The sequence below is a fragment of the Equus caballus genome, chromosome 23 (genome assembly GCF_041296265.1).
Source record: "Equus caballus isolate H_3958 breed thoroughbred chromosome 23, TB-T2T, whole genome shotgun sequence".
Taxonomy (NCBI): Eukaryota; Metazoa; Chordata; class Mammalia; order Perissodactyla; family Equidae; genus Equus; species Equus caballus.
In genome coordinates, this window is record NC_091706.1 from 15,228,562 (window position 1) to 15,253,041 (window position 24,480).

The 24,480-nt window shown below is 47.5% G+C and overlaps 2 protein-coding genes across 2 annotated transcripts; one reads left to right on the forward strand and one right to left on the reverse strand.

Annotated features, from left to right (window-relative positions):
* The first annotated feature begins 3,839 nt into the window (after window positions 1–3,839).
* GAS1 (growth arrest specific 1) lies at window positions 3,840–15,673 on the forward strand. Its single transcript, XM_023627111.2, has one exon. The coding sequence runs from the start codon at window positions 13,291–13,293 to the stop codon at window positions 14,332–14,334; it is 1,044 nt and encodes a 347-aa protein (XP_023482879.1). The 5' UTR covers window positions 3,840–13,290; the 3' UTR covers window positions 14,335–15,673.
* Window positions 14,442–23,560, reverse strand: LOC138920272 (uncharacterized transmembrane protein DDB_G0289901-like). The gene is made up of 2 exons (XM_070248113.1): window positions 23,093–23,560; window positions 14,442–14,555 (listed from the first exon to the last, which is right to left on the reverse strand). Exons 1-2 carry the CDS (start codon window positions 23,558–23,560, stop codon window positions 14,442–14,444), a joined length of 582 nt encoding a protein of 193 aa, XP_070104214.1.
* Window positions 23,561–24,480: the final 920 nt, after the last annotated feature.

The window sequence follows — 24,480 nt, forward strand, 5'->3', positions numbered from 1 at the left end:
AGAACAACTGATCTATCACAATTTGAAATGTACCTCCACTTTGACTCAGTAATGCCACTCCTAAAAATGTATTAAAGTACTTAGGGACAGACAAACATGCAAAGATATTCATGGCTGCGTTGTAATAACAAAAGATAAAAATTTAAATGTTCATCAATAAAAGACTGGCTAAATAATTTATAGAAACCCAAAAGGTGAAATACTATGCAGTCATCAAAAAGGATAAGTAAGTAAACTATCAGTGTTCTATGAAGTGATATGGAACAGTGTCCGAAATATATTGTTAAGTGAAAAAACAAGGCAAAGATCATTGTTTGAGAAATACATTTATGTTTATATATATAAGTTATATCTCTGTGAATGCATAAAAGAAATTGGTAATGGTGGTTGAAGAAACTGGGTGCTGGGGGCAAAGGAGAATGGAGGCTTTCTGGACACCAGACACTCTTCTAAAGCTTGTGTGTTTTATGGTATATGCATGTATTTCTTTTTTTTTTTTCTGCTTTATCTCCCCAAATCCCCCCGGTACACAGTTGTATATCTTAGTTGCAGGTCCTTCTAGTTGTGGCATGTGGGACACCGCCTCAATCTGGCCTGAGGAGTGGTGCCATGTCTGCACCCAGGATCTGAACCTGCAAAACCCTGGGCCACCACAGCGGAGCGTGCGAACTTAACCGCTCGGCCACAGGGCGGCCCCATGCATGTATTTCTTAATCAAAAATAAATTTAAAAAAATTTTAAATAAACTGGAAAGCCAAAAAACAGAACCGTGAAGGGGCTTTGGTAATTCAATACACGTCTCCGCATGAAGCAAAGATGGATAGCATAAGCCACCTCTCCCAAACTCCCTGCACGGGAGGCCCACTGGGACAGAGCGCCAACCCGGGGAGAACTCGGTGAGTGTTCCCGGGATAGATAACTGAACTCCTCGAAGGATTGTATCAGTATCAATGGTTTGGGGAGATGTGTACAACTTTTCGGTTTAAGTGGCATGTATGTCCTCACTTTATTTTTTTAATGGAGAGAAAAGAAATACTAAATGTGGAAGCCTTAAGTAATGAAGGTATGCACGAGAAGAGTGGGCTTAAGGGGACTTCTGGGTTAAAACAAAATGCTTCTGGGGGATTCAGCGCAGTTAAACTGTTCTGCGTGGCACTACAGTGGGGAATACATGACATTATACATCCATCAAAACTTGTAGAGTGTGCAGCACAAAGAACAACCCTCGTGCAAACTATGGCCCTTAGTTAACAATAAATACCATTACTGGTTCGCCGATTGTAACAAACGTACCACACTAATAAAAGCTGTAAATAATCAGGGAGACTGGGCAGGGGGAGGGGCAGGGGGAATATGTGGCAACTCTGTCCCCTCCCATCAGTTTTTCTGTAAACCTAAAAGTGCTTTAAAAGAAATTGTCTATTAATAACAAAAAGAAAAAGAAAAAGCACAACAACAAAGGTGGAAGACAAAAAAATCCTCCTGCTTCCTGGAACACACAGCAGGTACTCCATAGATAATGTGTTGGCTTCGACTGAAGCAAATTCAGTGAAAAACGAGCAGGTAAACGTGAAAGCAGATTTAAAGTGTAGGAAGAGTGTGAACTCATCAGTGATGTATTTGATAAAGTCCTGCAATATTGATTTCATTAAAAAGAATTAGATAGCTTTTTCTTTTTTAAAGATTGGCATCTGAGCTAACATCTGTTGCCAATTTTCTTTCTTTCTTTTTTTCTTCTTCTTCTCCCCAAAGCCCCCCCAATACATAGTTGTATACCTTAGTTGTGGGTCCTTCTAGTTGTGCTCCGTGGGACGCTGCCTCAGCATGGCCTGATGAGCCGTGTCCGCGCCCAGGATCTGAACCAGGGAAACCCTGGGCCACCAAAGCTGAGCGTGCGAACTTAACCAGTCCACCACAGAGTGGCCCTTGGCTTGTAATCTTTTCTTTCTTTTTTTTTTTTTTTATGAGGAAGATTAGCCCTGAGCTAACTGCTGCCAATCCTCCTCATTTTGCTGAGGAGGACGGGCCCCGAGCTAACATCCATGCCCATCTGCCTCTACTTTATATGTGGGACGCCTGCCACAGCATGGCTTGCCAAGCGGTGCCATGTCCGTACCGGGATCTGAACCGGGGAACCCCAGGCTGTGCAAGCGGAAAGTGCACACTTAACCACTGGACCACCAGCCTGGCCCCTTGGCTTGTAATCTTTATCAATCTAAGATCACAGATTTTTCTCTCCAGGATACTTTATGACAACTATAAGCAATTCTAATGTTTTCCCCCAAATTGTTTGAGGAGCATTAGCCACAAATTATACTTGCCTGTTGATAGGTATTTTTGTTGTTGACAATTTGTTTGGAAGCTTATCGTGGTCATATAGATCCTCACGAGGTAAAAAAGCAACTTTTTAAGACAATTGATGTCTTTACAAATTCTGCTATTTTTATTTAGAGAACAGTTTGTCCAGAATTATGAAAAAGTTTCTTCCTTATTTCAATAGTGAAAAACACGATTTTAAAACAAGGCCTGGCATGGCTTTGAAACATTCTCCACCACCCGTTGGAGAGCCCGCCGTCCCTGGAGAACGTCCGGCGTCCGTCCAAACGCGGACGAGGCGCGTCTTGGAAACATCAGGGTACAAACCGGTCCCGCCCACCTGCGGCGCGGCCTGTGCCTCGCCGGACTCCGCTGGGCTGTTAGGGCTTTAACCCTCTGTGCCACGAATATCGCGTCTTCGGAAGGTATGAACGTCGAGTTTGCAGAGGACGGGAGAGCCTGCTGCTTTGGCGGGGTTTCCTCCGGTTGTTCCCATGCTGACACCCAGCCGGGATCTCGATTGAGTCCTGCCCCTTCGAGGACAGCTGCTCTGCCTGCTCCGAGGGCGACGGAGAAAGCTGGGTCGTGCTGCCCTTCTGCATCTTGGAGTTCTTAACGACGTTCTTTGAAGAATCAGGAGGTTTTCTTTACATCTGCATCAGTCTTCACACGGTGACGAGTCCTTAAGTTCCCGCATCTAACAACTTACTTGCCTCTGAAATGAAAGAAAATAACTAGAATCAATATACAGCACAGAGCTGCTCCAGCTACCGGTGGTGAAAGGCCGGATTGTTGTTCCCGTCGGTCACAGATAGATACTGCTGTAAAAGAAGTGAAAATAAAAACGGAGACCTGCCCTGCACGGTGACCTGAGCCGCCAGCGCCCCTGCGGCCGAGGCTGCTCTGCCCCCGACGGTGCGCACAGCGGGCCCTCGCCTCCTCATCGCGGCCGCGAACAGGCCACGTGGTGGGACAGCCGTTTCCCCAACTCGAAGACGGCAAAATTACCGGCTCTCTCTAGTGAGGGTGGAGGGCGTCCCTTGGTGAGCACCCGCTGCAACCGTGTCAGGCCCGCGGCGCATCCCGGGGCTGCACTAGCGCCACCTGCTCCGCGCCGAGGCGCCTCTCTGGGCTTTCGCGTGGAAGGGTCACCGTCTGCAGCGAGGAAAAGACACTGCACCCCGTGTGTCCAAGTTAAATGATGCCTTCAAAGTAGGAGCCCCAGCTTTTATCATGACATGCCGTAGACGTTACGTTACTCTTCTCAATTGCTATGAAAGCATCCGGATGCTTGCTCCGACGTTCACCGGCCCCCCGCGGAGCAGGCTGGCGAGCCGGGTGCGCGGCGCCCTCTCTTCCCATGGCACCCTTGGTTTTCAAACCTCTCTCTCAGGCCTAAGGTACGTGCGTGTACCACCCACACCAAATGAGGTTCCAGCACTTTCTCCAGAACTTTTGGGGAAAAAAGTAATTATTTCTATGGAGATTGCAATATATGCAGCGTCTTTTCTTACCAGATTTTTTTTTTTTTTTGTATTGTTATTGGAAGAATTCTCAGGAGTGGGCTGGGACAAATGGTGTATGTATTTCACATTTTAAAGGTGTAGCTAGATGGCCTTCCAGAAAGCATTCACATTTCCGCCAGCAACGTGTGAAGGCTTCCTTCGGAGACCCAGCTGTCACAGTGCTGTCGCAACTTCGTTGGTCCAGTCTAGTGGGGGTTGAAGTGATAGCTCAGTGTTTCCTAACTTCCTTTCGCTGACTACTAGTTAATGTAAACGTTTTTTCACTTGTTTGTTGATATCTGGATTTACACTTCTATGAATTGTCTATTTACATCTTTCCCTCATTTTCTCTTAGACTATCTTTTTCTTATTTTCATAAGAACTTTTTGCTTATTAAAAAAATTAGTCTTTTGTCATCTACTTTATAAATATTTTTCCCAGATCTGTGATGTGTCTGTTTATTGACTTTGTCTCTGGTATCTTTTCCATATGCAACCTCTTAATTTTTTATATAGTCAAATATTTATCCTTTTCTTCTGTATCCTCTGATTTTTCAGTCTTGGTTATAAGTTCTAGGTTATATGTCATAGCTTAGATTTTCTTATGTAATTTTTATTATCTTACTTTTTTATATTTAAGTTTTAATCTGGAATTTACTTTCACATTTCCTTCCAAATGGACGGCCAGTTTTGCCAGCATCTTTTACTTAGGAGACCATACTTTTCCCACTGACTAAACCATAATCTTTGTGACGTTAGTATATGACAAAGATTATGGTTTAATCAGTACCAGATTGGTTTAATTATTAAGGCTGCATCATATGTTCTGACCTCTCATTTCAGTTTTATAGTTTTCTTAAGAATTTTTAGTCATTAATTTTTCCATATGAATTTTAATATAATTTCATCCAATTCCAAGAAAAAAACCTGTTGGGATTTGAACTGGAATTGCACCAAATTTATATATTATTTGGGAGAATTAACATTTTATTATAAGTATCCTTTTCTATGTATCCAGATCTTATTTTAGTTCTTAGAATAATATTTTATAGCTTTATTCATATAGATCCAAAGTCTTCCTTGTAAAATTTATTTCTAAATATTTTATATCTTTTGTCACAATTATACATGAAGTGTTTTTCCATTTTTCCTCTCTCAGTGCTTATGTCTAGAGTACAGAAAAGCTATTTTTATATTCATATAGTATACAGGCACTTTGCCAAATTTTCTCATTAAATTTAGTAATTTTTTATCAAGTGCCTCTTGGGTTTTCTAAGCACGCATCATACCGTTAGCTGTTTCAGTTAGGGGTGGGCCAAGTTATGCTCTTGTGACAAATAACTTTAAAATCTCAGGGGTTTATCACAGTAGAATTTTTTTTCAGTTATGCAAAACTGATGTGGGCGCCGGGCACCTCTGCTCCAAGTGTCGGCTTTGCATCCCGGCTGCCCTCCCTCCCACGCCCGTGACAGCTGGAGCCTTCCAGGTCCAGCACTTACAGAAAGAGAGGACTGGAGGGTACACATGCCTTGTCTTAGCAGTCACCTCCAGTCTCGGCCTGTTGGCTGCAGCTAGCCCTGCCCACCTGCAAGGGAGTGGGGTAGTCTTCTGTGTGGCCAAGAAAAGGTGAGAACTGAAAATAGTGACGAGCACAGTGATGTTGGCCGTGTTTGCTAAAAGAGAGAGTTTTATATCTTCTTTTCCAATTTTTATGTCTATCATTGCATTTGTGGGTCTTATTACAGTTGTTAAAATTTCTAAAGAAATATTAAATACTAACGCTGTTGACTATTCCTGTCTTATCTCCAATTTTAATTCAAATGGCTCTAGCATTTTGTAGTTTAACATATTTGCTGTGGGTTTCTGGTTGGTATGTTTTATATAATTAGTTTCTACTTATTCCTCCTTTATCTGGGGTTTTTATTAAGAATGGCTACTGATTTTATTGTATGTCTTTTCAGCATTGTTTGATATGATCATATCTTTTTCTCTTTTAATTTATTAGTGTAGATTATGTGGCTACATTTCCTGTATTTGGGTCTCTAGAATAAATTTATTTTGGTCTTAGAGTGCTGTTATTTTGAAACGCTGATGTATCTCACGCTTATGGTGTCTGCACCTGTGCTGGTGGCCCCCAAAACAGCCTTGCCACTCAGTCATTGGCCCATCTGACCCTGAGACCCAACCACACACGAGGAGAAAGCTGGGAGGTGAGCTGCCGACCGACATTACAGAGAGGATATGCACATAGAGAGGGGTGATGACATTACATGCATTATCCGGGGAATGGGGGGGCTACGGAGAGACCCTCTCCATAGTCCCATAAAGAGACCAGCATGCTAAATGCCCGAGATGAAAGAGAGGATGGAGGTGCCATGATGAACACTCAGAAGAGAAATGCCAGTTTGCAGATACTTGTGTGCATGTGTGAACATATATGCACACACATGTGTGTATACATGTGCGTGAGTGCATGCATGTGAGAGCACGTGTATGTGTGTACATGTATGTGTGTTTGAGGGCACAGGCAGGAATAGATGGGGGGAAGTATTTGGCATTGGTCTTCCAAACGGTTACCTCTTGTGATGATGGTAAGGACTTTGGGCGCTTGCCTAAAGAGTCCCTGTACAATTTTATTTGGAGTAGCGATTTGGTCAGAGGTATGTTAGCAGCAACGTGGATAATTACTTTAGAGTGGGGATTCCAGAATGCCATCTGAGGATGCAAAACTTTCTGACAAAGTTTCTCTTATGTAGTAAGTTTACGTTGAAATGAGACAAAACAATAAGACAATGTATTAAGTTCTTTAAAAATCTAGATGTATTCAATTTAAAGGCGTCTGTTCTCCAGTCATTCCCTCCCTGTCTCTGGGGTTTAAAATCCCCTTTACTTAATAAAATACTAGTGTTAATAGATGGTAGTAAGGATTTTTGTTTGTTAATATTTGACACAATTTAAAAGTTGGTATCTTTTTTCAAAGATATTCCAATCTTTTTAAAAATGAACTAATCTATGAAATCCTAAAGTCTAGGAACCACTATTTAAGCAGAAATATACCCTTGTAATTTTTTTCAAAATACACACTCCTGGGCCCCTGGGGAGGCATTCAAGTGTCATGGAGTTGGTGCAGGTACACAGACTTTGAAAGAGTCTCCCAAGGGACTCTGAGATGTTTGCCTGGTTAAGAACCTCTGGTTTGGAGAAAGAGGTGGGAAATAACTAGTGGTCAGCAATCGTGAAAACCTCAAAGAAACCAGGGCAATGAGAAGACAGGAAGGTTGGATATGAGAGACATTTTCTTAAAAGGAATTAATGAGACTCAAGGGTGTGGAGATGGTCCTTGAGGGAGATAGAAGGAAAGATGGGGTTCAGGGGAAAGTCCCAGATCTTCAGTTGTGGGAGTGACCCAACTTTACTGTGCACCAATCTGCTTCCCTTCCTCATGCGATTCCCATCCTTCTGCTTTGTTCCCAAGAATTCATTCCTCTTAAGAAAGCAGAAGAATGGGGTGGACATTCAGGACATGAGGTAGAATATAGAATTCTAGAGTAGATGTTGCTTGGTTTCCACTGGGTGTCTGCCACAAAGTATTCATATTCACTGGTTATAAAAACAAAAATAAATAAACAGAACAGGTGAGTGGGTGCCTATGACTTGAAACTTCTGCTCAGTGGGGACCTCCTCAAAGTCCCCCAGTGGTCAGCTGACACACTGCTAAGGCCCCGAAGGGCAGAGCCCTCCTACTACTGCTTCCTGTCTGCCATACTGCTGACGCACCAGGGGTAAGTAGTACCCATCTTTGACTCTGTCATTCTTTCATCGAACCACTCGACGCTCTGGGAATATCATTCCACGTGTAAAACCTTCAGAACTATTCCATATTCTTTAAGCTCTCAGGGAGCTGAGGCGGCAGAGGGAGAAGTAATCACAAAGGCCAGGGCCTGCGTAGGTGAGAGGTGACGTCTCCGAGAGAGGGGAATGGAAAGACAGGAGGTGTCGGTCAGTGAAACGACGCTCCAATTAGAGATTCCGAACTAGAGCCTTTCGAGGGATGTGGTTCTGTTAGTACCTTGGTCTAGGGTACGAGTGAGAGTCGGGTGAATGTGAGGAAGTCAAGGAGCTAAGAGGCCGAGGTTGTCATGAACGGTAAGAGTAGTCTGGAGGGAAACACAGCAAGCCAGAGGCTGAGACCATGAGGAGTGCATGCCCGAGGGAATTACGCCTGAAGTCTGTGGCGGCCCAGTACTACGTCAACAGAGCTGAGATGCAACTCTGTTTCCCAGGATCCCCATCCCTGTGCAGCTCCATGGGAGTGTCGGCCACAAGGGAAACTTTACACCAGACCCGGAAGGAGGAAGCGAAGCAGCAGCCACATTGTGTTTATCCTGTGAAGGTGGTGGAGGCCCGAGCCTGTGGCAATTGCACCCTGCGTGCTGACTCGAAGCTCTCCTTGGCTGGGATGGGCCAGCACTGGACCTCAGCTTCCTCAGCTGCCTCCAGCTCTCCTACTTCAGCTCCTCCGTCCTGGACAAAGAGCATGTCAGCTCCACAGGGAAGGGCCCGGCCTCCTGGGAGGTCATCCCCTGTGGCATGGAGGTTGGAAGCAATGAGGGAGACGCCAGTGCCAGTTCACCCGCTCTGGTTCCAGTTTTCCTCACAGCTTCCAATTTATCCCAGGTTTCCTTCGCAACTGTCTATCTGACCAACCCACAGTGAATTCGGGCTGGATACCAGCCGCAGAAGCAACAGACCGCACCGCCTGCCGCCCACTCCCACAGCTGGGGAAGGTCTCCTCTCTGTAAGAAATCTTTCGTCTGTCTCATGCAGACACTTCTTGACTGACACAGCCTCCACTGTATGTGATAGACTAACTTCTCTCCTCTGTGTCCTGAGAGGTTATGTGTCATCCTTGGGAGGACTGAGGAAAGAGCCACTCAACTCCTTTTCTGTCTTCTGTGGTTCCCGTGAGCACTCCTGGCTGGGAAGGGCTAGGTAGAGGGAAAGTCAGTAGGTAGCTGTTGGAGGAGCTGACAGCACACTGTTGAAGGAAGCTAGAGATTTCGAGGGCGGAGGAAGAAAATAGTTTGGAAGTGGGAACAAAGGAGGAACAACAAGCCTGTGTACCTGACTTCAAGGTCTGGTGAGTTGTGGGTCATGAAGGAAAATCAGCCAAGGAATTGTCAGGGCTCAAGCGGAGGCTGTGCCTACAAGGGCCAGCTGGGGGGTGGTTGTTGGTTCCAGCTTTATTGAGATATAATTGATATATAACAATGTACAAGTTTAAAGTGTACAATGTGACAATTTGATAAACATATACGTAGACATTTACCAATAAGGTTAGTTAACCCATCCTCCGTTCACATACTTTCCATTTCGTTGTCATGGTGAGAACATTAAAGCCCCACTCTCACAGCAGCTTTCAAGTACACGACACAGCACTGTTACCTGTGCTGAAAGTCTGCGCCTTTTGGCCAACGTCTCCCCGTTGCCCCCACCCTCCAGCCTCTGGAAACCACCCTTCTACTCTTTGTTTCTATGAATTTGGCTTTTTTAGATTCCATACATAAGTGACATCATACAGTATTTGTCTTTCTCTGACTTACTTCACTTGGCATAATGCCCTTGAGGGCCATGTATGACGTCACAAATGGTAGGATTTCCTTCTTTTTTTACGGCTGAATAATATTCCATTGTGTACATATATCATATGTTCTTTATCCATTCCTTGTCCCTTGATCACTTAGGTTGTTTCCATGTCTTGACTATTGTGAATGATGCTGTAATGAACACAGGAATGTGGATATCTCTTCAAGATATTGATTTCATCTTCTTTGGATTTATACCCAGAAGTGGGGTTGCTAGATCACATGGTAGTTCTATGTTTAATTTTTTGAGGACTCTTCATACTGTATTCCATAGTGGCTGCACCAATTTACATTCCGATCAACAGTGCACAAGGGTTCCCTTTTCTCCACGTCCTTGCCAACATTTGTTATTTCTTGTCTTTTTGATAATAGCCATTGTAACAGGTATGAGGTGATATTTCATTGTGGTTTTGATTTGCATTTCCCTCCTGATGCTGAGCACCTTTTCATGTACCTGTTGCCCATTTGTATGTCTTCTATGAAAAACTGTCCATTCAAGTCCTTTGTCCATTTTTTAATCAGATTTTTTTTTGCTATTGAATTGTATGAGTTCCTTATATATTTTGGATATTAATCCCTTATCGGATATGTGGTTTGCAAATATTTTCTCCCATTCTGTAGATTCCAGCCAGATTTTAGTTGGTGCAAAAAGGTGAAGATCCAGCTCTGAAAGCAGGTGGAGGATGCGGAAGATTTTTCGGAGAACAGAGTGAAAGCTCCCCCATGGAGGTGGGGATTTGGGGGCGGGGGGGGGGCGGGGAAGAGGGAAGGGGTGGGAGACAGACTTGTAAAAGGAACCAACTCAGTTTAAGTGATATACGGAGTGACGGGGGATTAGTGTCTGGGCTAGGAGGGAGGTCTGGTGGCTATGAATGGAAACCCAGACGTGAGGCACAGTGGTCCTCACGGTCTCTGGGGCTCACAGGAGCGGGGGCCCTTCTTGCTCCCATCTCCTGGTAGCCTCTTTCTCGGGCGTGGTCTATCAGGCAGCTGATAGCCCCACAGGCCTGTGACACCATGAGACTGCGGGGCCGAGGTATCCTCCAAGCAGACAAGCTGTCGAGCCCCGTACAGCTCACTGAGAGCTGTCTCAAGGCCAGGATGGGCAGGTTTTACAAACAACAACAACAAAAAGGCATGGACCTCCAGAGCAGTGCTTCTCAAAGTATGGTCCCCAGACAAGCAGCAGCAGCAGCAGCAGCATCCCCTGAGAACTTGTTAGAAATGCAGATTCTTGGGCCCCACCAGTCCTACCACATCAGGAACTCCAGGAGCGGGCCAGCGATCTGGGTTTTAACAAGGCCACCAGGCAAGTCTCATGCTCATGAGGTCTGAGGCCCACCATTCTAAAGGAACTCAGCAAACACTGGCTTACAGACACAGCCGAATGTTGACCTTGTTCTTATGAGTCTGAAATCACAGAGCACTAAAGATGAAAGGACTTGTTCAAGTGTCTAATCTGGCCTTGAACCTTACATGTGAAGGATCTGAGTGACAGAGGAGGAGTGTGGCTTGTCCAAGCCCTCCTGGCAGGACTGAGATTACAGCTCCAAACAAAGGCAAAACCCAGAGCCTGGAAAATGGGCCACACAGTTGCAGCCTTTCTAATTTTTTAAAAAATATGGATTAATATTATTGTTTGTATGTTTTCTACGACGCAAGTCAGAGCAGCATGGTCTCCTTACCTCAACCTGGTCCTTTCAAGGTCTCTTTCGCTTAGTTTTGGCGGTGGCAGAGGTGCAGAGCCCGCGCCTGGGGGACGCAGCAGCCGGCTCTGGAGCAGACTATCCCGCAGCCTGCTCACTCCGCGTGGGCTGCGGCTGGGATCTGACTTTTGCCATTTCAAATTCACTTGGCCTCCGGGCAGAGGCAGACCGCCCGATTCTGCGCTCACTGGAGCCCCGGCTCCCTCTGCTTCTGGAGAGGAGATTTAGCCTTAATTTTTGTGACAGATGGAGTTGATAGTCTCTCCACGGAAAGGGGAGGAAAAAAGCGCCAGTTTTTGACAGGCCGCAGACGCCCGCTGCCTCTGGCGGTGGAAGGCTGCGTTGCGCCGCAGTTAAGGTAGCTCGCCGACTCCCGCGCCGGGGCTGCAGAGGCTGCTGTGCCCAGCGGCTCCCCTCAGAGCCTGCGACAGACGGAAACTTACAGTTTAATAGAAACCTCGGTGCGTGCCAACTTAGCCCCTCTTTTATGTTGTGACTGCGGCCAGATGGTACTGCTCAACATTCCTAAAGATTTTTAATGCTATTATTTTTTCATCACTGTCCATGTTAGAAATGTATATTCCTAAAAAATTAATTTGGTTGATTGGATTTCTTGCAATCGACGAGGATGCTGGCTCAAGGACCATACCTGCCAGATCAGCAAATTGGGACCCGGGCACTTGGGGGGCTAGGTTGTAAATATCTCATCAGCACCCCCCTAACTAAAGTGTGTGCCTCTTTCTTGTGTGCTTTTGGGTTTTGTGGGGTTTTTTTAAGTTTCAAAGTCCCACATTAAGTCCTCTGATTTCTCTCTCCCCCCTAGGATGCTCAGGACTCAAAGATGGGGAGCTCGAAAAACAAGCTAAATTCTGAACCCAATCGACGGCACAGATTGGGGCCAGGAAGAATTAATAAAATTTCCACAAAAAGGAAAAAAGGAAAAAGAACCAAACAAAAAGGCCCATGACCGAGCCGGATGCAAACAGCTGCCCCTGAGGCCTGCCCGCTGGTTCTGTGCGCGAGCAGGGGCTCCCTATCCGAGCCTCCTTAAGAGTAGGAGGAGCTCCCGGGCCTCTGTCAGGCTCCTTAAGCCGCTCCTTTCAAGCCCTGAATGCCTGAATGTGAGCTGCCCACCACCCTCCCCGCCCTCCCCCACTCCGCAACCCCACTCCAGCGGCTCGTAAAAAAAAAAAAAAAAAAAAAAAAAGTTTCAACAACAACAGCCAGAACCAATAGCATCTCGAAAAGCCGGGAAAGGGGGCCGAGCAAAGGGCGAAAGAGAGTGGAGAAAGGAGAAAGCGGGCCGGCTCGGAGCGCGCGGGGCCGGGGCTCGGCGAGCCGGAGGAGCGTTGCTAATGTTTTTGTTTGTTTGCTTTTCCATGCATGCATAATGAGGGGGCACCGCGGCACCACGCGGGGGCTCCCGGCCCACTTTTGTATTTAAAGCCTCGCTGCGAGCGAGTCCGCGGCCGGGCTCAGCGGATCCGCTCCCCGGGCTCCTTGTCACCCGAGAAGCCGCCGCCGAGGGAAGCCCGGGAGCCGCTCTCCGGCCGCGCCGAGTTTCTGGTTCTCCCCGCGCCGCCCGGAAAGGGCTCCCCGGAGCTCGGTGGAGACCGGGGTCGCCGCGGGCGGAGGGGGAGGGGACGCGGGCGGCCGGGCCGCGGGAAGGCGGGCAGCGCACGGACCCAGCCAGGAAGCGGCGCGATGCGAGAGCCCCCGGCGGCAGCGGCGGCGGCGGCGCGGCGCTGAGCCCGGGAGGAAGGAGCCGCCGCGGCCGCACAACGGAAAATGCACCCGCGGCGCCGCGCGGTCCTGCAGCCCCGCCGCGGCCCCGCGGCCCGCAGCCCCCCGGGGCGGCAGTGAGCGCCTCCCGCCACCGCCAGGGGCCGACCGGAGGGGCTCTTCGCGGCTGTGCCTTTCGAGGAAGCAGCCGCAGCCCGAGCGAGACCCGACCTTCTGCAAGCAGCGGGGCACCAGCAAGCGGCGCGCATGGATTTATGAAAACACTCATGCAAGAGGTTGGCAGGACTGGGGCAAACTTTTCCGCCGGCTCCGCGTCCGCCGCTGCCCGCGCCTCATCTCCTTTCCCCTCCTCGCCCGGCGGCCGCCGCTGCCCGCGATGGTGGCAGGGCTGCTGGGCGGCGGCGGCGGGGCCCGCGGGGGGACCGTGCCGGGCGCCTGGCTGTGCCTGATGGCGCTGCTGCAGCTGCTGGGCTCGGCGCCGCGGGGCTCGGGGCTGGCGCACGGCCGCCGCCTCATCTGCTGGCAGGCGCTGCTGCAGTGCCAGGGGGAGCCGGAGTGCAGCTACGCCTACAACCAGTACGCCGAGGCGTGCGCGCCGGTGCTGGCGCAGCGCGGAGGGGGCGACGCGCCGGGGGCCGCCGCCGCCGCCGCCGCCGCCTTCCCGGCCTCGGCCGCTTCCTTCTCCTCGCGCTGGCGCTGCCCGAGCCACTGCATCTCGGCCCTTATTCAGCTCAACCACACGCGCCGCGGGCCCGCCCTGGAGGACTGTGACTGCGCGCAGGATGAGAACTGCAAGTCCACCAAGCGCGCCATTGAGCCGTGCCTGCCCCGGACGAGCGGCGGCGGCGCGGGCGGCCCGGGCGCGGGCGGGGTCATGGGCTGCACCGAGGCCCGGCGGCGCTGCGATCGCGACAGCCGCTGCAACCTGGCGCTCAGCCGCTACCTGACCTACTGCGGCAAGCTCTTCAACGGGCTGCGCTGCACCGACGAGTGCCGCACCGTCATCGAGGACATGCTGGCCGTGCCCAAGGCGGCGCTGCTCAACGACTGCGTGTGCGATGGCCTGGAGCGGCCCATCTGCGAGTCGGTCAAGGAGAACATGGCCCGCCTGTGCTTCGGCGCCGAGCTGGGCAATGGCCCGGGCAGCAGCGGCTCGGACGGGGGCCTGGACGACTACTACGACGAGGACTACGACGACGAGCAGCGCGCGGGAGGCGCGGGCGGAGAGCAGCCGCTGGACGACGACGACGGCGTCCCGCACCCGCCGCGCCCGGGCGGCGGCGCTGCTGCGGCGGGCGGCCGCGGGGACCTGCCCTACGGGCCGGGGCGCGGGAGCGGCGGCGGCGGCCGCTCGGCGCCCCGAGGCGCCTGGACCCCGCTCGCCTCCATCTTGCTGCTGCTGCTCCCGCTGCCCTTTTAGCCCTCGCGCCCCCGCCGTTCGCTGCAGGAGGGCCCGCGCCAGGACACCTGTGGCTTGGGGACAGAGGGAATGGTTGGGGATACTTTCCAAAACGCTTTCGACTTTGCCTAGCGGGTCTCCTCGCCGTGACTCTTGGCGCTTCCCGCGTCTCGTCTCCCGAGCATGACTTCTTGGACATTCTCCCCTGCCCCCATTCCGGGTTCCAGACACTCCCACCTCGTCTGCCGTGCAGAAACCGGCCTAGCTAGAGTTCAGGACTCCAGGGGTGAAGCGGGTGTTAGGGGGACAGCACCATAGTCCTGGACTCCAAAGAGAGGATGCTGACCAGTGGGGCCTTAACAAGTTTCAAGCGACTGGGCTTGGAGCAGGGGGATGGAAGGAGGATTTCTATTTGCAAAGGGGCTGTCTGTTTGTTAGCATTTTTCCTGTGGGGGCGGGAGGGAAAGTGCCTGTATCGACTTTATTGTGGCCAGTGAGGACATTGCAATCGTAAGTAGACAGAAAAGTCCCAGTTACCCGATGCATTCGTTCACTCTTGGTATCAGCGCCCACAGTTCTCGTTTAGGGGGGAGGGATGGGAAGGGGTTAATATTCCTGAATTAGTTTGGGATAACTTTGAGCCCTTGACCTTAATTCCGTTGCCACCACTCTGATCTCTTAGCACATTTAGGATTAAGGGTCAAAAAATGCTGGTCGAAAGAGTTGCCAGTGGTGTTGAACAATGCAACTTTTTATTTAAAAGAGCTCTGCACTGCCATCTATGAAAGCCTCTTTATGATGTTTGTTTTGTTGTCATTTTTGTTCTTTAAATCAAGAAGTTGTATGCACAAACATACGGAGAACATATGTTCTGCTTTTATCGGGGTGCTAAGCCCTGGTACTTCTTAGATAAAGTGGATTAAAACTGGGATTTGTTACCAGTTGCTGTACTTTGTATATAGAATTTTTATAAATTGTATGCTGCAGAAATAATTTATTTTTAAAAAGAAATTAAAAATTTTAAATCTGCATCCATGTTCCACCTTTCCTCCCTGAAATGTATAGAGTCTGTCTGCCACCAGGGAGCCAGCCCCACAGTCCGCTGTGACATGTGCTCCATCCAGACCAGTCTGAAAGTGTACAGTGTATTTTATAGATTTGGAGTTAACATTCTTATTTTCAAGAGAATTTATGGACATTGTAGAAATGTATAAATGCATTTCCAAACTGCCTTAAACATTGTATTTTTATAGACATCATTTAAAAAAAAGTCTTATGTTTTAAATAACTATGGCTTTGTGTATTTTTTTAATTTGTTCTATTAAAATGTGTACATCAGTAAAGAGTTTTAAATAATGAATATGGTGTAGTTTCTTTCCAGAGTTACATTGTGGTTAACCCAATAATGGATGAGGAGGGGGGTGGAGGGGCCACTGGGAATCTATCAACCATCAACTGAAATTAAAATACAGTATAAGACGAGAAATGAGGGCTATTATTTCTGCCTTTAATTTAATGAACAATTAGACATCTGTAAATGAGGCAGCTAAAAAGATGTAATTGGCCTCCATTGGTTTTTACGTTTGTGCAGAGAACTCGAAAAATAGTGTCTTTACGTGATTTGGGGGTAACCCAGACATCTCTTTCCCCTCCTCCTTTACTGCTGGACCCCCCCTCCCCCACCCCTCCACCCCCAGGGAGTGACTGTCCTCTGGCTCCTAAATGTTCTCATACAATCAAACATGCCAATAACATCTGTTACCAATAGGTCTTAGGAAACCTGCGAGACTCAGTACTTCAAAGTCATTTTCACACTTTGGGTGAAAAAGTACAAAATTTTGTTACAAAACATTCAGGCGGGCTAAAGTAAACACACTGGGGAGAGGAACAATTACCAGAACTTGCAATATTGTTGTGAGGAGTTGTTTAGCAGTGGGCTGGAGGCTGGGCTCCTGCCAGAGCTACTGATCTACACTCAAACGCCCTTAGATAAATAATTACACTCTTAAGCTGTGTCGAGTGCTGATACACTTGACCTTGTAAATAGAAATGTTTGCAGTAGGAATAAACTCCGGCATTGGAAAATCTTTTAAACATTAACACAAAAGAGAGCGCTCTGTCCTCTGGGGATTTGAGTCTGAACCTCGCCAAGCTAGGCACTTGCAAGGGGGAAAAAAAGTTTATTTATCTTCTATTCCTGGTGTTTATTTAAAGCTTTTCATTTTAAACTCGGTGATTGGAAGGCAAGTCAGGAGTTTAAAAGTCACCACAAATAAACTTTGTCTGAGGGGTCGACAGATTAGCAAGATCTCGTGTCTCTTTATATGATATTAACATGTGCTGAGAAAACGTAACCAGATTGCGCGGCTGCCTGAAGTAATTAACGAAGCTGTGCCCCCTTCCAGCTTCCTCCCACCATTCCCACCCCCTACTTTCCAGGTTTCTTTGGCCTCTAACTCGCTCTATTCTCAGCTTTTATGGAGGGATTCAAGGCACTTGTTGGATGGAAAACCAGGATTGGTATATGCACAGCATCAGAAAGTCTGAGACAGTTGTAGTGTCAGCCGAGCCTAGGAGAGTGGTGCGTGGCTGGAATCCCGTCACCTGAATGGTTGAGTAAACATATTGTTAAAACAAAGCTGAAAGCCTTGTTTCTTTGGGAAGGGGACAAAGCGTTTTCCAAGAGACTTGTAAATGAAATCAGCTTTCTTTACAAAGCCACGAGTTAGCAATGCTCCTGGTTTGTCCTTAAATATATTTAAATCATCTCCATCTCATGTTATTTTAACACATTCTTAACTAAAAGTTGTCTTTGTCCCAGTAAAAGACCCAGTTTTCTCCAGTAAGAAGTAAAAGGCATTAGCACTAGAAAAGGCCTGATAATTAACTGCTACAATAAACTCACGACTTGATTTTACAGGGTCTTGTCAAAAGCATCTGCCTGGAATAAATCAACACAGCTCACTCTTGGGGAGAGGGGACACGAGGCTTCAGGCTTTCTTCCTGGAAGAAAGTGAACATTGATCAGTGGTCCATTTTAATTTAAACAGTCCTACACTGGAGCCCAGGAGCCCCCTCATCCCTCTACACACCTAGTGGATTCCAGAACAGGTTACTGAGATGTTAGGACCTTCGACTGTGGGCTGTGGGGTTGTGTGTTGCCATCTGCTCCTAGGCAGAAAGGATTTTTACAGATGTTAACATCTGTAATATCTCCTGCTCTCTGGGGAGCCTGCTGGAATTTTGGACATTTGGCCGTCTCAAATGTCTCATGGAGAATGCCTGGAAGTGCCGTTACTGACAGAGGAGAGGCCTTGGGCTTTTCCTGGGCATTCTCCAGGAAGCGCCCCTCTTCTGACAGCAGTCTTCCGGGCTGAGGGCTACTCCTGCTGGATTTCACGTAAAATCATGTGTCCTTGTGGCTGCTCCCATTTCCCCAGTTACCAGGTTTGCATTCTCAGTGACAGTTTATTTGTCTTTGGAGGCACTTTGGTGACAAAGGTTTAAGGGAGTGTGGGACAATGGTGGAGAGCAGGGAGGCAGTTCATTGAGCTGACAGTGACCATACAGTAAATAGAGGGAGGCCCAGGCTTCACTGCTTGCCCAAGCACACAGCCACGCTTTTGTATATGACCACAATAGGCATAACGTAAGGTCTCTGTTTGTTTTGAACAATATATAGCAATGTACGCAAGCAATACGTGTATGTAAAGTGGAAAAATGGCTGGAGGGAACTAAATTCTTGTACTAAGCAGCAGGATATGCCTGCCTGTGGGCAGGGCTCCTACAGACTTCCAAAAGTAAGGCAGCAGCTCCTAGCGCCAACTGCTGCAAACTGAAGGGGCCGCCACACTCTGGCACATCCGGGGGCACTGCGGCTCTCCCACTGGGGGCCGTGTGAGTGAAGACACATCTCAGAACCAGTAGTCTCTCCTTTTTAGAGTCAAGAGGAATGGCACTGAGTGGATTAGCTGCGTTCGCACCCCCATTCCATCCCAGCCACGCTGTGTAGTATAGACTAAAAAGGGGGAAAACACCAGGAAAACTTTCAGAGGCATCGAACTCCGCATTGAAAATCTTTCTACTTTAAATTTTGGGTTTGCATTATTAGCTTCCTGGGCACAACTGTGGAAGTTCTCAAACATAAACTCACGTATCCCTTTTCGAACCTGTAAAAAGAAAAGCATACATGGTTTGTTTTTTGACCTCTTACACCAAGGAACGTCAGAAACGCTGTCAGTTGACGGGATTCCTCCCAGCTACTCAAAGCCAGGTCGTTGGGGAGCATCGTGTTCCAAATGCCTGTGGCCCGAGAGTAGTTCTGGGAGGGCTGGGTTTCCGGTGAGTCTCCCAGCCTGTGAGTTAAGTGAAGTTGGATGTTACTGTATTCTGTTTGAGGAATTGCCTCTGCTGGACAGTTGAGAAAGTTCACCCTTCACTATCTGAATGACATAAGTAACACGCTATTAGCATAAATACCTTCTAAGGCATCCATTTAATCAATTTCTTAAATAACAGAATGATCTACTACAAAATAGTGGACTGTATACACTATATTTTGGCACAAAGATGGTCATTCTCCCGCTAGTAACCAGGGGCTCTAAATAAATGATTTCAACAATGTTTTATTAAGGACGACAAGAGCCCTCGAGCTGCATTAATCGGGGAGAAGTCGAGTGGCACTTTTGTTATGGAAATGTCAAGCACACAATAGCGCTGCCAGACAATGTACAGCCACTTCATTCTTTCAGCCATGCTGACACCTCTTAAAGAGGAACTGCAGGGAAAGATGTGGGAAAGATCTGCTTTCCGAGGAAGCTTGCAGCGGATGTTTTGGAGGGCTACCTCCGAACGCTGTGCAATGTGCACACCGCAGGAGCAAGAGAGGCTGCTGAGGTGCACAGTGTCTCCTTCCCTCATTTTTTGACATGGCGTTTGTCAAAACTATATTTTAATGATTTCGTAGCTCTACAAATTCGATTTCATAAAACGGATCAAAGACTCAGTTATTCTCAGTGGTGCTGAGATGAGCGGCTTTGCCATGCTCTCCTTAAGCAAGTGGAGTGCATCCTAAAGTCTGCAGACAGGTGAATGCACACAATCTCGTCAAGGACACCTTCAATCTGTACGAAAAATCAAATCTTACCGGTTTCCAGGTTTTATGGACACCTCCATGTACTCTGGTTATCAGTATGTATTCTTACAAATTGATTTCTATGTTTAAATTTTATGAGTTCTATAGGATATTTGTGCGCTCTTGCATACCAGAATGGCGTAACATCTTATAACTAAATCTTATTGTGTATTTTATTACTGATCAGATGTTTCTAAGCACCAAAGTAAAGAATAGTTCAGTGAGACTTGAGGCCTTTCCCATAGACAGGTCTTTAATGAAAATGTCAGCCATCTAACCTTCAGTTGTAATCCTGTCACCTCTTACCTGTCAGATAGTTACACCTATTTGGAGCATCCTTCTGTAGCAAACATTTAAGTAAGCTTTTATGATGACTGCAACTCAGGTCTGTAATCCTGAACAGAGGAGGAGGGGGCGGAGGAGAAGAGCCCCTCTGCTTCCACAGGCATCTGCCCGGGGGTCATGTATGGGGCCAGACAAGTAAGGCGCAGTCTTATCCCGGGACAAGCTGGCCGTCAGGATGGATACTTTCAACATCAAATGGTGAGCACAGAGGAGGCTGACTGGATGGTTTAGCCCAACGTTAGATTTAAGGAAAGCTTCTTGGAGAAGGCGACACTGAAGCCACATCTAAAGACAGGAATGGGAGTTAGCAAGGAGAAAGGTGGGGAAGACATTTCCGTCAGAGGGAACCACATGTCCTAAGGCATGGACGGATGGAACAGCATGGTGTGTGTGACCACTTCTGACCACCAAAGCATAAAGTAGGAAGTAGCAAGGATGGGGCTTGAAAGAAGGGTTAATCCCGGGTCGCAGAAGCCTTGAGTGTCAGGCTAGGCATTGACTTTACTCTGCACAGGGTACGTGACAGGAAACCTCTGGGGATTCTCAGCTGAAAGCTCCAGAGGGTCCCCTTATTGAACAGAGGACACGATGGTTTTGAGGCGTGAGGACCAGGGGCTGGAGAACAGTTAGGAGGCTGCTGCCAGGTCAGCGGACAAAGGCCAGGACTGAACTAGAACAGAACGGTGGCAGTGCCGGGAGAAGAAGGCGCGTTCAGGACACTGTGATTGGTCAAATATGGAGTGTTCCGAGAGGGGGCGGCCAATAGGACTGCTGGGTTTCTGGCTAAGAAAATTGGTGCAGGATGTCATCTTCGGTCCTAGTGGGAGAAGGGTTGGAGGGCACGCTATGTTTGAGGAGACAGGAACATCCAGTGGGCAGTGCACTGCAGGAAGCCAATTCCAGGGCTGGAGCTCGGGGCTGAAATCAGGCTTGTATAGTGGTCACACTTAAAACTCTGAGAATGACATACACAAAGAGCAGAAGAAGAAGTGCAGTGGGCAGAGGAGGGAGCGCCCGGAAAAGGAAATCCCAGAAAGGATACGAGAAGCTCAGAGAAGTCTGAGGAACTGCAGGAGCAAGGAATAATAAAGTTTCTGGTCATGGACATCAGAGTACTAAAATGCCTAAGAGACCAATGTCATAAGTAAATCTTAAAAAGCAAAATGGTGCCCGGGCCTGTGGCAGAGCGGTTAAAGATCGACGTGCTCTGCTTCAGTGGCTTTGGATCCTGGGCGAGAACCTACTCCACTTACTAGCCATGCTATGGTGGTGTGCCACATACAAAACAATAGAGGAAGACTGGCACAGATGTTAGCTCAGGGCGAATCTTCCTCAGCAAGAAAAAAAAAAAGCAGGATGAATTCACTAGATTTCTACGAAAATATAAGTGACCAAAATATTTTTCTTATAACAATAGTAGTAATCATAATTATAATCACAACTAACTCTAAGAAAATAAAAATTCCCCAAATTATACCACTGTATTACAATAATAGGAGTAATAATAAATAATGATAGTTAACGTTATTGAATGATTATTATGTGCCATGCACAGTGCTGAGTACGTAATATGTACTACACCATTTCATCAGTACAATAGCATTTTGTTATTTTTATTATCATCACTACTTTTTAGATGAAGGAACTGATGCTTAAATAACTTAACCATGGCTATTCAGTGGGGAAGCTGGTGAATATGCAGTCTGGGTCTGTTTGTGTCAAGAGATTGAAATGATAGCTTTTATACCATATTGATTCTCAAAATGTAGAAAACTTGAATTAAGAAAAAACAGTCCATCAACTTTTGAAATATGTAGAAATGTATAGTCCATGAACTTTTGAAATATTGGACCAAATTCAAATGATTTTATCTAACCATCATCTATAGGAAGAAATGTGCCAAAATGTTAGCAGTGGTGGCATTACAGGTAATTATTATTTTCTTCCTTATATTAGCATGTTTCCCAAATTTCATCAATGAATATGTATTACCCTACCTTTATAATTAAAATGTTTTTTAAATAATAATATTCAGAAGTATAAGGAAGAAATGGAGGGTGTAGGTTCAGCACCTGTGATCACTGCCTGCCTACACCTACACGTCAAAGGACGTGCCCTGCTTTCCCCCATTTGCTCAGCATACCTCAAATTCTCGTGAAGGAGAAGTCTAAAAGAATTCAAATTGTAAAATTGTTCTATTTGAAAAAGACTATGACAGATGAAAATAAATCATAAAAAATAATAACGTTAGAGCAACAAGGGTCCTACAAGATCTTTTATTCACCTGTTCACTACTCCATTCACCCGTCCATTCACCCCTCCACTCACTGCTCCACTCACTCCTCCGCTCACTCCTCCGCTCACTGCTCCACTCACTGCTCTACTCACTGCTCCACTCACTGCTCCACTCACTGCTCCATTCACTGCTCCACTCACTCCTCCACTCACTGCTCCACTCACTGCTCTACTCACTCCTCCACTCACTGCTCCACTCACTCCTCCGCTCACTCCTCCACTCACTGCTCCACTCACTGCTCTACTCACTACTCCATTCACCCCTACATTCACCCCTCCATTCACTGCTCCACTCACTCCTCCACTCACTGCTCCACTCACTGCTCCACTCACTACTCCATTCACCCCTCCATTCACCCCTCCACTCACTGCTCCACTCACTCCTCCGCTCACTCCTCCGCTCACTGCTCCACTCACTGCTCTACTCACTGCTCCACTCACTGCTCCACTCACTGCTCCATTCACTGCTCCACTCACTCCTCCACTCACTGCTCCACTCACTGCTCTACTCACTCCTCCACTCACTGCTCCACTCACTCCTCCGCTCACTCCTCCACTCACTGCTCCACTCACTGCTCTACTCACTACTCCATTCACCCCTACATTCACCCCTCCATTCACTGCTCCACTCACTCCTCCACTCACTGCTCCACTCACTGCTCCACTCACTACTCCATTCACCCCTCCATTCACCCCTCCATTCACTGCTCCACTCACTACTCCACTCACTGCTCCACTCACTGCTCTACTCACTACTCCATTCACCCCTACATTCACCCCTCCATTCACCGCTCCACTCACTCCTCCACTCACTGCTCCACTCACTGCTCTACTCACTGCTCCATTCACCCCTCCATTCACCCCTCCATTCACTCCTCCATTCACTGCTCCACTCACTCCTCCACTCACTGCTCCACTCACTGCTTTACTCACTGCTCCACTCACCGCTCCATTCACTGCTCCACTCACTCCTCTGCTCACTGCTCCGCTCACTGCTCTACTCACCACTCCATTCACTGCTCCACTCACTCCTCCACTCATTCCTCCATTCACTGCTCCATCCACTCCTCCATCCACTCCTCCACTCACTGCTCCGCTCACTGCTCCACTCACCGCTCCATTCACCACTCCATTCACCGCTCCACTCACTCCTCCACTCACTGCTCCATCCACTCCTCCATCCATTCCTCCACTCACTGCTCCGTTCACCGCTCCATCCACTCCTCCATTCACCACTCCATTCATTGCTCCACTAACTCCTCCACTCACTCCTCCATTCACTGCTCCGATCACTGCTCCATTCGCAGCTCCATTCACTGCTCCACTCACTCCTCCATTCACTGCTCCATTCACTGCTCCACTCACTCCTCCACTCATTCCTCCATTCACTGCTCCATCCACTGCTCCATCCATTCCTCCACACACTGCTCCGTTCACCGCTCCATCCACTCCTCCGTTCACCACTCCATTCATTGCTCCACTAACTCGTCCACTCACTCCTCCATTCACTGCTCCATCCACTCCTCCATTCCTTCACTCATTCACTCTCCCATTCACTCACCCATTCTTCCTCCAGTCAATGTTTGTGGAGCACTTAGTATGGGCCGAGTGACATGCCAGGCACTAGGATACTGCAGTGACCCTTCCTGCCTGCAAGGAGTGTGCACCATGCTAGAAATCTGCTTTCCTGAATCTTGTTCCCTTGTGCTCTGTAACAAGACTATTTTCCTCTGTTAAATAATGACCACACCTTCTTCCACTCTGTACCTCTTCATTAAGGGTTAGCTTATCTTTCCTTTCTCAAAATGTGTTTCAGGCCTCATGGCTATGTGTGGGAAAATGTAAGCTTTCATATATATGACTAATCATTCTGGTTTTTTATGTGTTTTACAAGTGGAAGAATTAAATCCTATAACTTTTCTGTTTATTGTACAGTTGTTTTTTTTCTGGTGAAATTCTGATAGAAAAGCTAAGCCAGAAAGTTACTATGGCACTTTCAGGAGCTAAAATATGCCCTGATTCTTGACAGATGACTAAATGAAATGTACTATTATATTCTGGAAGAATAAATTATCTATAATAGATAAGTTATCCATAAAATTGCATATTAATTTAAAAATAATCATCAGTAAGCTCTAGAAATAAATAGACTCATATTTCATTTAAGTCATCAAATGGAGTCCTTGCTCATTGTCAGCTGAGTTTTCTCTCTCTTTGCAAAATTCAATCTATTGAAACCAATAGTATTAAAAAAAAAGAAGAGAAAAGAACCACCAACATTTAGTGTACTGGTGAGAAATTAGTTATTTTATTATTTGGCCTCTGTTCATAATAGACCACTCCGAAACTTAGTGACATAAAGTCTCTGCCATTTATTTGCTCACAGTGTTGTA